This window comes from Mustela lutreola, chromosome 8 (assembly GCF_030435805.1).
Source record: "Mustela lutreola isolate mMusLut2 chromosome 8, mMusLut2.pri, whole genome shotgun sequence".
In the NCBI taxonomy this organism is placed as follows: domain Eukaryota; kingdom Metazoa; phylum Chordata; class Mammalia; order Carnivora; family Mustelidae; genus Mustela; species Mustela lutreola.
This window is the reverse complement of record NC_081297.1, coordinates 59,976,083-59,989,547: the sequence shown is the minus strand read 5'-3', so window position 1 is coordinate 59,989,547 and position 13,465 is coordinate 59,976,083. Positions and strand designations below refer to the sequence as shown.

At 34.7% G+C, this 13,465-nt stretch overlaps 2 protein-coding genes across 2 annotated transcripts; one reads left to right on the top strand and one right to left on the bottom strand.

The window, feature by feature from the left end:
* Positions 1 to 1,216: 1,216 nt before the first annotated feature.
* LOC131839754 (olfactory receptor 9K2-like) lies at positions 1,217 to 2,191 on the bottom strand. The gene has a single exon (XM_059187484.1). The coding sequence runs from the start codon at positions 2,177 to 2,179 to the stop codon at positions 1,217 to 1,219; it is 963 nt and encodes a 320-aa protein (XP_059043467.1). The 5' UTR covers positions 2,180 to 2,191.
* A 7,997-nt stretch (positions 2,192 to 10,188) lies between these two features.
* LOC131837894 (olfactory receptor 9S13-like) lies at positions 10,189 to 11,124 on the top strand. Its single transcript, XM_059183553.1, has one exon. The coding sequence runs from the start codon at positions 10,189 to 10,191 to the stop codon at positions 11,122 to 11,124; it is 936 nt and encodes a 311-aa protein (XP_059039536.1).
* The last annotated feature ends 2,341 nt before the right edge of the window (positions 11,125 to 13,465 follow it).

The window sequence follows — 13,465 nt, the reverse complement described above, 5'->3', positions numbered from 1 at the left end:
CTGTCTGTCAAATGAATAAATAAAATCTTAAAAAAAATAAAATAAAATCCCCAATGCCTACCTCTTGACATAGAGGTCTGCACAATTTCCATGAAACCACTTTTAAGGCTTATCCCTCACTTTTTGTCTTGTGCAGTACAAATGACTTATCAAACCTCATGCAGTTCACCATATAGTGATTTTGCACAGAAACCTGTCTATTTTACCTTGCTCAATTTTACCTATTTTTTTGGGGAGAAGGGGATGGGATTATGGATATTGGGGAGGGTATGTGCTTTGGTGAGTGCTGTGAAATGTGTAAACCTGGTGATTCACAGACCTGTACCCCTGGGGATAAAAATATATGTTTATAAAAAATTAAAAATTAAAAAAAAAATGTGTAGAAAAAGATTTCACTGACCATTAAGACTGTTCACCTCTAAAGGCTACGCTCTTTTTGTATATTCCATAAATGTCTTTTTCACTGGGTTTCCGTGTGACATTTTGGTTCTCTGGCCAGCTGTTTTCTCCCCATCTGACTGTGCGTTTAAGTCCAAAAATTATTTATACCTAGAGATTTTTGTACAGCAAAATGTATATAAAAATTCAATAAATATTGATTCGGTAAATTAATTCTAAGGTATGTAGAACAACAACAACAAAAGAATCCTCTTTATTTTTCTTTCATTTTCATTACAGTTTCCTTGTCCAAAAGGAGGATTTTCAAGAATGATTTAAGCCCCAGAAAAGTATGACATATGTGTGTCACTCATTGGGCCTCTGGACAATTAAGAGTGACACACATGTCACCCTCAGCACTGTGTGCACTGCAGAACATCTGATTCTCTCATGCAGCACTGAAAAAGATTTTTCCAGTAAATCTGATATTTTGTTCTGTCTTCTTACCATATCAGATTTTGTTACTTCTACCAATTATATACATATTTCACAACACTTGTTACTGACTCAAGATAAACACCCCAAACATCATCTTCAGAGTTCCAGCACCAAATCTGGAATATATTTTCCCTAAAATCGAAATACACAGCAATCATGATCTTTACCCAAATGAAGACGAAGTACGGAGAAAGCCATTCCACTCCAAAATGTACTTGCCAGCTGTTAAGTTCATGAGATTCAAATAAATAAACTTTCTAAAATTAAATTTTTCATATTCATTGGAGGCATTCTTTGCATCGATTCCTCCCCAAGTTGTCATAATGTCCAGGCCTTTCAATTATGTCACTGTTAAGATAGAATTAAATAGAAATGCTTTTTTCCCCAGGATCTTTCTCAGAGCTTCTTTGACATCTTTGTTTCTCAGGGAGTAAATCAAAGGATTCAACATGGGAGTAACTAAGGTGTAACATAAGGAAGCCACTTTACTCAGCTCAGGAAATCTGTCAGGGATGACATACATAAAAACGATGGCACCGTACAGTACACTCACGACACCTAGGTGAGAGCTGCAAGTGGAGAAGGCTTTCTTACGTCCCTCAGAGGAGCGTATCTTTTGAACTGTGGACACAATATACATATAGGACACGATAATGACTATTATGGTAGGCAAAATAATAATGCTGCATAAGAAAAAGGAAACTATCTTATGAAGGTAGAGATCAGAACAAGAAATCCTTTGAAGTGGACGGTCATCACAGTAAAAGTGATCAATGGTGCGGGAAGCACAAAAGGACAAAGTAAATGTCATGCTCGTCTGAAGAACTGAGCTGATGCAGCCACAAAAATAGGAACCAGCCACCAACCGAATGCAGAGACGAGCTGACATCTGGACAGAGTAGAGGAGTGGGTTGCAGATGGCAATGAAGCGGTCATAAGCCATGACTGCCAGGAGAAATCCCTCAGCCACAATGAAAAGGGCAAAGAGAAAGAGCTGGGTCACACAGCCGGCAAAGGAGATGGACTTGCTCTCAGACCAGAAGTTGATCATAGCCTTCGGTGCAATAACAGAAGAATAGAAGAGATCAATGAAGGAGAGGTTGCCTAGGAAGAAATACATTGGTGTGTTCAGCCGGGGATCAGTCATAATAACGGTCATCATCCCCACATTCCCTAGAAGGATCATGGCATACACAAGCAGAAAGAGCAGGAAGAGAAGAATGTGGAGTTCTGGGCAGACCCTGAAGCCTACAAGAATGAAGTCAGTCACTTCTGAGTGATTGCTTGTCCCCTTGTCACTCATGGCAGAAACCTGCTGAGAGACATAAAGCAAAACAAAAACAAAAGCAAAAACAAAAAACAAATGCAATCCAGGCTTTTTTCTTAGTCACATAGTTTCTTAAATGTAGAATACATTATTTGCATCTTAATTCAATATTGCATATAAAACAATTTTAATGTCATGAGCGTTCAAGAATTTGCATTAGATAATGTTAGACTTATGAAGTTGGTATTCAGTTATTAAGCAGTGAAAGACATTTTGGAGTTATTGTATTTAAGTCATAATTTTGCTCAGAGTTCAGTCAGTTATAGAATTTAATATTGTCTAATTTTTCACTTTATTATCTAAAATAAGAGTGCTATGATAATCTAAAACAGAGATGCTACATGTAATCTCTATGACAAGGTTGGCAGCCTATGATAGTCCAGTGTTTGAATCATTACATGACAATAATAAAAACATTTTCCTGTATTGTTACCTTATTTGCCTCAGTTTCTTTAACTTTTATTACTACTGTACCCATCATTTCAAAAAGAGACTAAAAATAGGTAAGTGATATGTATGATAAAATTAAAAAATTTAAAAGCCACTAATCTTATGTTAAATAAAATTGTTTAAAGCTCTTTCTAAATAAATGGTCATTTCCATAGATCAAGTCCATTCTCCTAAATAATGCATTTTTCTTGCCTCATTATATTTATTTTACTTCCACTGGTAGTTGTTTATTTAAAATATGCCATAATCATTTAGCTTTTTTTGAAGCGGAGAGAAGCTGATGAACATTGCAGTTCTTACGCCACAAAGATGACTTTCTAGTAAAGTTGCATCAGTTCAAGGGATCTTGCTCTTCATTCAGGGAAAGTATATTTAAAGAATATACTGAAGGAAAGTTCTTTTCATAAAATCTAGTATGCTTTATATGTCTTAAGGCTAATGAAATAATCATGGGTGTTAAAGGACCTTAGCGACTTTGTGTCATCTAGAGTCAATCATCATTTGTTTGAGTGTCAACAATGGTTGTTTACAATGTTCTTATTTTTAGCCCTGTGAAACCTTTCTTCAGGATATTCCAACATTACAGTTGCTCATCCTCTGATCAATTCCACTGGGAGAAGAGTAATCTTAAAGTCAGTTGTGGAGACCTAAGTGCGGGCTCCAGGGCTGTTGTCCATGAGGACTGTGTTAGCCGCAGATACAAACAAAATAATCTAATAATATTACAAGTACAGGGAACTTTTCCAGGTACAGGTTGTATGTATCCTTTGGGAATTTCTTTGAACTTAATTTTTTCACTGATGAAGAAAAAGTTTCTGGTAATTGTCATAACATATGTATTGGTAGGCACAGAGAGACAGATATAAAAGTTTGTACCATATGAGAAAAGAGTTAGATGTTAGACTAAAAAGTGAATATTTTTAATTATGTAGTAAATTACATTAATTATAATTCAAAAAAGACAAAAATTCACTCCAGCTTAGGGCTTACCTGTATTCTTTGATGTAGACATATTTCATGATGTCATAAATATTTAAAACACAAATTAAAGGTCAGATAATGTTTTGTGATTTCTATGTTTTCATATATTCAAAACTAAACAATTAGAAAATAAGAGAAATAATAACATTCAAGAAGATTATTTTAAAATTTCTTAGTGAAATATTTTAAAATATTTGTGATGGAAAGACTACATTAAAACCATAGAGATAACACTATACTTAATGGGCTTAATATTTTCAAGATGCCATTTTTGTCCTAAATATTTCCATGAATTAATTGTAATCTTACCTTTTAAGTCCTCCCTTTTAAAGTTTTTACTTATTTATTTGACAGCTAGAGACTGAGAGAGAATGAGACAGAGGATGAAGCAGGGTAAGAGGCAGAAGGAGAAGCAGAATCCCTGCTGAGCAGGAAGTCCATTGCAGGACAGGATCCCAGGATCTTGAGAATATGACCTGAGCCAAAGGCAGACACTTAATTAACTGAGCTACCGAGGTGCTCCTAAACCTCCATTTAATTAAAAATTATTTCTAGAATTTATCTAGAACTTTTCAGTGTGTGGAATACAAAATGATATAGGGCAAGAGCTCCTCATTTTAATATAATATTAGTAAAAGTTTTGTTGGTGTAGGAAGAATAAATAGGTTTGTTACTTTAAACAGGAAAATATTAATTTAGGTGAATAGTAGCCTATCAATTTGGAAAGGCTGGGAACTTCTGAGTGACACTCTTTTTTGTTTGTTTGTTTTTAAGATTCATTTATTTGAGAGAGAGAGAGAGTGTGTGTGTGTGCATTTGTGTGCATGTGCTTGATGAGCAGGGGGAGGGGTAGAGGGACAAGGAGAGAACCTCAAGGAGATACTCCCTGCAGTGGCCATGCCAGAGCTTGATCTCATGATCCATATAAGAACTGAGCCAAAATAAAGAGGTGATGTGGAGAAAGGGGAACCCTCTTACACTGTTGGTGGGAATGCAAGTTGTTGCAGCCTCTTTGGGGAACAGTGTGGAGATTCCTCAAGAAATTAAAAATAGAAATTCCCTATGACCCTACCATTGCACTCCTGGGTATCTACCCCAAAGATACAGATGCAGTGAAAAGAAGGGCCATCTGTACCTCAATGTTTATAGCAACAATGGCCACCGTCGCCAAACTGTGGAAAGAACCAAGATGCCCTTCAATGGACGAATGGATAAGGAAGATGTGGTCCATATACACTATGGAGTATTATGCCTCCATCAGAAAGGATGAATACCCAACTTTTGTATCAACATGGATGGGACTGGAAGAGATTATGCTGAGTGAAATAAGTCAAGCAGAGAGAGTCAATTATCATATGGTTTCACTTATTTGTGGAGCATAACAAATTGCATGGAGGACATATGGAGTTAGAGAGGAAAAGGGAGTTGGGGGAAATTGGAAGGGGAGGTGAACCATGAGAGACTATGGACTCTAAAAAACATTCTGAGGGGTTTGAATTGGTGGGTGGGTGGGAGGTCGGGGTACCAGTTGGTGGGTATTATAGAGGGCACGTATTGCATGGAGCAATGGGTGTGGTGAAAAAATAATGAATACTGTTATGCTGAAAACAAATAAAAAATAAATTAAAAAAAAAGTCAACTTTAAACCGACGGAGTCACCCAAGTGTTCCTGGGTGACATTCTTATAATGACCCTCAGGACAATTTAGGATTAACTCACAGAGAGAGGCTACCACTGGAGATACAATTTAAAAATATTATATCTTAACTATGATCCAGGGTTCAGATGGAAGGGAGCAAAAAGATGTCACTACTTCTTCATCCATCAAAACTGCTTCTCTAGGAATTTGGGAATTTAACAATGCTTCAAAGAAAAGCCCACATGTTTCCAAAACTTGTCTACTGGTAGAAGAAAAAGTTAAAATGAACAGAAAGTCAACCCCTAAGTCTTTGTTCCATTCTAAATTCAGAGTCTGTGTAGATCTAATTGATAGAACAAAATCTGGGTCAAAAACCCTTGTGGCAGGACACATTTAAACTTTCCAATCTTTTCTTCTAGAAAGCACATGACATAGATCTTGACTATCTAATCTGTGACATGTACCAGAATCTAATATAGTATTTTTATTCTTAAGCTACTCACAATAGCATTAGCAGTAACAACATGCTATTTCTTACAAATATGTAAGAGTCATTTCCTGTCATTCACACTAGATGGGACATGAACCCTCAACAAAGTCACCAATTTAAATCATTCAGTGTTATGTTCTTAATCATAGTCAATCTGATACAGAAATCAAGTGGATTTTTAAGAGGTGTTTGTTTCTAATGTCCATGCCCATAAAGTGTTCTAATTATCTATCAAATTCAGTTTTGATTTAGTTTGAACTAAATGACAATGAACTATGATATTTCTAAGCTTCATAAGAATAAGTAGTACTTGGAGCATATACAAACCCTCACTTATAAATATGAAGAAAGGCAAGAACACCTAGATCTTAAAAGAATAACAATCTTCTTGATAATATGAAATAGAAAACAGCAAGTCAAATCAAAACAAAACAAAAAGAAAATAAACAATAAAGGTAAAATTACTTAGAAAAACTATAAATGATATAGGCTATTCACATGACTTTAATGTTGATTCTTTGAATAATTAGTAGTGTGTATAAAATCCTAAATTTAATAAGGAAAAAAGAACAACATTAAATCACAAGAATCAGGAATGAAATGGGGGTGGCACAACATATTCTTCTGCTATTAACAAAAAGAAAACATTTTTACTAAAATTAATGATTTTTAAATAAAAATATTTTAAGTAGAACAAAATTATGAATAAAAGAGAAATGCAAATTTTAAAATATCTTAAACTAACTGAATTTTTATTAATGATATTCCTATGAAGTATAAATAGCTTCACCAGTGTTTACTTGCAAACATTTAAGAAAAAAGAAGATAACTTTTACATAAACTCTGTCAGAAATAGTAGTAAAGAAAATACTCTCCTACTATATGAGTCTCTCATAAATGTCATATGGACATTAAACTAAAAAATTGTAGACAAATCTCACTCAAAAATTAAGTTAAAAGTTCAAACAGACAAATAATAAATAAAGTACTTCAATAAAAAAGAACAATGAAATCTCACTGACGTGTATGTATGTACCACAAATGCTGAGGTAATTCAATAATTTTTAAAAAATGAATTTTAGATTTTCTACATCTAGTTATGAAAGAATGGCAACCATAGATTTGCCTCCCATCACAAAACAATTAAACTCTGGAGAAAATACATGAACCAAATATTTTTGGAGATTGCCCAAAAAGTTGTGAATGACTGTAATTCCTGAGAAAGGGAACAAATCAGAAGGAAAAGATTTTAAACTTGAATATATAGCAATAGAAACAAACCAAACCTAAAATTAAGTTAAAAAGGAAAAATAATGAACAGGCATTCAGTGACAACTGAGAAAATACATGTAACTGGAAGAAGAGGGACCAGAAAAACAATATTAAGTACAAAGGGCAGATATTTTTCATATTTGATGACAAATCTAACCACACAGATTCAAGAAAATGGGCAAAATCCCATAGATAGATATAGAGAAATCCCATAGACAGAGAGAAAAACAAATAAAGCTCATCAGAAGGGACATCACACACATGCACATCAAAGTTAAAGCATGAACTTGTTGTCATAAACAATTCAAACCAGAACAGTGTAAAGTCTTTAAAGTGCTTAAAGATTGGAGGAGGGGAGACCAAACCAACATGTATGTGCAGAAAACACAGGCTTCAGAACTAAAGGCAAAATAAGGAGCTTTTTCAGATAAGGGAGATCAAGAGAATACGTTATATCAAATTTGTGCCCTAAGAAATACCAAAGAGAGTTGTCCTAGCTAAAGGGAAATATCATCAAGATAAAATAGGAAGGATCTCTAGGATCCTGGAGAAGCTGTTTTCCCACTAATGGCAAAACTGAGAATGTGTGAGGAGAGGGAATTTCTTTCTCTTTCAGTATGTTCCTTGGTGGTTTCACTTTTTGGTTCTAGCGCAGGTGGCTGAACCCAGCCATGGTTCTCACTCCTGAAGGAATTCCCAGGCTTCTGGGATCCTTAACACCACCTCTCTTATGTCTTCAAATCAGAGATGGATGTATGACTGCCTGCTCTGGCAGTCTCTGTGTTACTTCAAAATCCTCCTTTTCCAACCCCAACTCTTCACCTGACTATTTGGATTATTCTGCATATAAAATTTTCTTCTAATACAAGTATGACATATTAACAGTAGAGATAAGAAATGAATTTCTAAAAGTAAGGGTTGTTATCCACTCAGATGAAAAATGGTGAATTTCCTCTGCATAGATTATGAAGTTAAAAAAAAAAAAAGAATCAAATACTTCTCATCCAAATGTATTTAATTGTTATTATTATTTAGTTCAGTAGGTAGAAGGATAGTTTTCATGCTCTCTGGAGAGCGTTTCTACTTCCCAAAGGTCTGATAAGTTCCTAATGAATCATTTCTTCTCTCACTTCTCTTTTGCATTCTGAGCACATTACTGGTGAGAAAGTTGTTTGTGCCTGGCTACCATCTTGCAGAGGGAATGTAAACTGCTCCGGTTTCCCTCCTCAAGACAGAATTTCTCTCAGGACTGGACCAGGTTTGTTGTTGCTTTAATCAGTGAAAAAGTACAATAAATTAAAAGAGAGATCGAGAGAGAAAAAACTACAATTGTTGCTAGTGCTTGTTCATCTTAGCACATGGAGTCTGATCTGGCCAGGGAAGAGATGCAATCTGTGTTATAGGAAACCAAGGTGCACTTCTTTTCATACTCCTGTTTCTTCATGATTTCACATATAGTAGAGAGTTTACAAGGAGAGAAATGGTTCATTCTTAAGAATATCTTTTATATCTAGTTTTTTCTCAACACATTCTTTTTTAGATTTCTTTAGTTACTTTTTTTTTCAATTTTTCTGTTGAAACCAGAAGTTTTGTATAAAATGTGTATTTAAGGAAACCATACATTTTTTAGTTGATAGGCCCTACCAGAGTTTATTTTGATGATTTTTCTGCCTTCTAAAATCAAACAGTCAACATTGCTGTTAACTTTTAATTTTTTTCAAGGAAGTAAATATAAATACTGGACTAAATTGACTTCTAGTATACTTGCGTTGTCTCAACCTGTGTTGAAAGAATGTCACCATTAGTGAAAACATGGCAATGACCGAAATAAAGATGACAAGAGATATTATGAGACATTGTGTAATTTATATCTTATATAATTTTTATTTATCATAAATATACAACTTACATAATAATTTTTATATATTTATAAAACTATGTTTATAAAATATGAAAAATATTTCCATAGTATGTGAATATTTGAATTGTTAGTTTTATTTTATATTTTATGATAGCTTATTGAATAGTAAACCACTTCCTTCCTCAATCTCATGCCTCTAAAGAAGCTTTTTAAATATTTTTTCTTAATTTCTCCATACATAAAATAAAATAAAAATTACTTCCTTTTTCTACCACCATGTTTTAGGGACACCTATAGCCATAACATCACATGTCTAAGTAAATATAATGCAAGCTTGTTTAAATACACATTTCTTCCTTTTCCCCCATTTTTACCTATCTTAAAATTGTCATATGTGCCCTCTTTCCTCCATATGCACAGAACTTTGTATTTTTACTAGATTTGTTTGTTTCTGAAAGGACAGAATAATCTCTATCCAAGATCTTAGAATTCCCTACCTAGTTTGCACCCTTGAAAACTCCAAAGGGAATAAAAGTGGGAAAGAAGGAAGGATGGAAGGAAGGAGGGAGGGAAAGCAGGAAAAAAGGAGAAAGAGAAAAAACAAAAGTCTGATGAAATCATGCTTAGAAAATATACTCAAGAATTGCTTCTGTTTTTAGTAAGTGAATTGTGCCAATAAGAGTGCACATCACCATAAGGACAAAAAATAATGAGAGAAATAAGAATATGAGTTACCAGGTAAAAAAGAAGATTCTTTTGTCAGAATATGAAGCTTTTCTCCTTGTAATAAAAGAAAAATAAATATAATATTTGTCTGTTATCTTTACAGTAGATAAGGAAGCTAAATGATTTTAAAAAAATAAAAAGAGATTATCAATTTAATAGAGTTTCACTCCAAATGAAGTTTTAAGTGGATTATTATGTCTGTGAAAAATATATTCCACAGAGAAGGCAACTTTCAATGGTAATAACTGATAATAACTCAAGGGAAAGCAATCGATGAGATCTTGTTTCTATACACTTTGCTAGAATCTCTATTTCTCCAAAGCATGCTTAGAGAACAAGCCTGCATTATTTGCAAAATAGGTATATCTCAAAGGGTGACCAATCAGATTAAATTCTTTATTCTTTAAAAATAACAATTTGTTCTGTATTGCTGTTTTGTAATTTATTGGGAACAATACGATAAAATTTTTTCCATTCTAGCTTTTAGTTATTTTTACTTAAACTAGTGTTCTGATCACTTATTTCTTTCATTTTTACATCTCTCCAGTTCCACCTACATCTCAGCCATGAAAAACGAACTTAATTGGAATTACTCAGAAGTGACAGAGTTCATTCTGCTAGGCTTTGGAACCCCTCCAAAACTACAAATCCTCTTATTCCTAGTGTTCTTGCTAATCTATACAGTCACTGTAGTGGGAAATATTAGCATGATAATTGTCATTAAGATGGATTCCAGACTTCAAATGCCTATGTATTTCTTCCTTAGAAACTTGTCCTATTTAGATCTCTGCTACTCCACAGTCATCGCTCCCAAAACTTTAGCTAACTTCATGTCTAGTGAAAAGAAGATTTCTTACAATGGGTGTGCAGCCCAATTTTTTTTCTTTGCTCTATTTGTCACAACTGAAGGCTTCCTTTTGGCTGTAATGGCATTTGATCGATTCTCGGCCATTTGCTCCCCTCTCCTTTACCCTGTGCACATGTCGCAGAAAGTCTGTGCTCAGTTGGTGACTGGATCCTACATCTGTGGAGGCATCAACTCCATCGTGCAAACAGGTTTCACCTTCAGTTTGCGTTTCTGTGGAGAAAACAGACTGGACCACTTTTTCTGTGACGTCCCAGCCCTGATCAAGATCTCTTGTGATGACACTTTTGTGAACGAGATTGTGCTGTTCATTCTCTCTGCCCTCATCATCATTACCACCACAACTGTCATTCTGGTTTCCTATGCTTACATCCTCTCCACTGTCCTGAAGATCCCCTCTACCCACAGCAGGGGTAAGACCTTCTCCACCTGCGGTTCCCATATAGCTGTGGTGAGTTTGTTCTATGGGACTGTGTTCTTTATGTATGCCCAGCCTGGTGCCATCTCCTCCCCAGAACAAAACAAGATCGTAGCGGTGCTCTACACATTGATAATACCAATGCTAAACCCTTTAATATACAGTCTGAGAAACAGAGATGTGAAAGATGCTGTGAAGAGAATACTACACTGGAAATGATTCTTTCCGTAATGTTTGTAAAGCCATGAGCCAGTAGACACTGTTTGTTTTCTAAGGGTTCCAGTTATCCTTGTTCTTGGAATATTAATATATAAAAGATATTTTTATATATGACATCAAATGCTTTTCTGTGTTACAAAATGGTTTTCTATGCTTAGAATATATGAAAACATTGTTTTCAATTTTGGATGTGATAATAATATCTTCATTTCAGTTTTACTTTAGGAAGTAAGTAGTAAGAGCTGCTATTGTATGAGAATTAAAATATTACATCTGTGTGAACTATTTTATCCTACAAAGCAAGTATACTAATACTCATTTGGAAAAGAAAGCAGCCACACTGTGTAGGGCAAAACAGAATGGTAATGGTTACATATAGTACTTTTGAGTTTTACTCACCCCTTTCTTTCCCAAAGACTCAGGTTTATATTTTGAAGACTATCATCCTTAGAATTGCTACTGCTATAAAAAGAGGATCCCCAGAATATTATTTAAGAATTATTTACATGGAAAATATGTGGCAGTAATATTGTATTAATTTTTAATTCGTTTTTTCTAAAAATTAAATGATATATTTTATAATAAAAGCTTATACATAAAGAACATATAACATCACTTTTATCACTGTTTTTCAAATGAGTACATTGAGGCAGTTGGAGACTAAGTAACTTGGTATAGTCAAAACTCAACACTAGTATGGTTCCAGAATTTTTATTATTCAAATATATATTGCAAAGCATGTGGAATATTCTAAAGATGTAATCTCATAATCTAGAAACAGCTATTTATGAAAGGAGGTATAGATATGGGGTCAGTTCTGTCATTGACCCATTATCCTGTCATTATTTTAATTTTTTCTTTAGAGAGAGAGAGCAAACACAAGCGAGGATGGGGGCTGGGCAAGGGAAAGGGAGAGAGAGTCTCAAGCAGTTTCCATGCCAACTCGGGGTTCAATCTCGTGACTCTGAGATCATGACCTGAGCTGAGTCAGACGCTTACCCGAATGAGCCACCCATGTGCCCCATATCTTGCCATTATTTGTGCAAATATTATTCTGTTTATTCTCTTTTGATATTTTAATCAATTTTGCATGTGAAGTAGCATAACATTTGTATATAATTTTATTTTTTGTCTTTTTTTACATATACTTACCCATTCAAAATCTGATATTTTCAAATATTAAAGTTTTCATATATTATATTTGAATTTTAGTTATTATAAAGTTTTTTTTTATCTTATATGGTGTGGACTGAGGTCTTTATTCAAGTGTTTTTCCAACAGTTAGGAATATTTTTAACATTTAAAAAATGTAGAAAGGAAATAAAAGTTTTGTCCTGCTTTGTCATAATATACAGTACTTTTTATATACTACTGAATAAATTTTTCTAATGCTTTAAAATCCTGTTTTAACATGATAGGAGTAGTTCCATAATATTCTTTTCTAAAGTAAGTGCCTAATTATCATGGTAAATGATATGATTGAGAGGATCCAGAACTGCTCAGTGTTCCTGGAGGGCTCTGGCTCCAGAAGCAAATTCTGGATGGACACTGCTGCAGTTGCTGCCATCTGGTGGCTGTCATCCAACTAAATCTGAAGTGAATTCTGGATACTGTGATAGAAAGGAACTTCCAGAACGATGGGTAAGAATTCAAAGCTCTCCAATCAAGAAATGGGCAGAGGACATGAACAGACATTTCTGCAAAGAAGACATCCAGATGGCCAACAGACACATGAAAAAGTGCTCCATCAGGGAAATACAAATCAAAACCACAATGCGATATCACCTCACACCAGTCAGAATGGCTAAAATCAACAAGTCAGGAAATGACAGATGCTGGAGAGGATGCGGAGAAAGGGGAACCATCCTACACTGTTGGTGGGAATGCAAGCTGGTGCAACCTCTCTGGAAAACAGCATGGAGGATCCTTAAAATGTTGAAAATAGAACTGCCCTATGACCCAGAAATTGCACTATTGGGTATTTACCCTAAAGATACAAACGTAGTGATCCAAAGGGGCACGTGTACTCGAATGTTTATAGCAGCAATGTCCACAATAGCCAAACCATGGAAAGGACCTAGATGTCCATCAACAGATGAATGGATAAAGAAGAGGTGGTATATATACACAATGGAATACTATGCAGCCATCAAAAGAAATGAAATCTTGCCATTTGCGACAACATGGATGGAACTAGAGGGTATCATGCTTAGCAAAATAAGTCAAGCGGAGAAAGACAACTATCATATGATCATATGATCTCCCTGATATGAGGAAGTGGTGATGCAACATGGGGGCTTAAGTGGGTACGAGAAGAATAAATGAAAGAAGATGGGATTGG

What these genes read in the sequence shown, in the direction of transcription:
- LOC131839754 (XM_059187484.1), bottom strand. Translation starts at nt 2,179, where the DNA reads ATGAGTGACAAGGGGACAAGCAATCACTCAGAAGTGACTGACTTCATT.
- LOC131837894 (XM_059183553.1), top strand. Translation starts at nt 10,189, where the DNA reads ATGAAAAACGAACTTAATTGGAATTACTCAGAAGTGACAGAGTTCATT.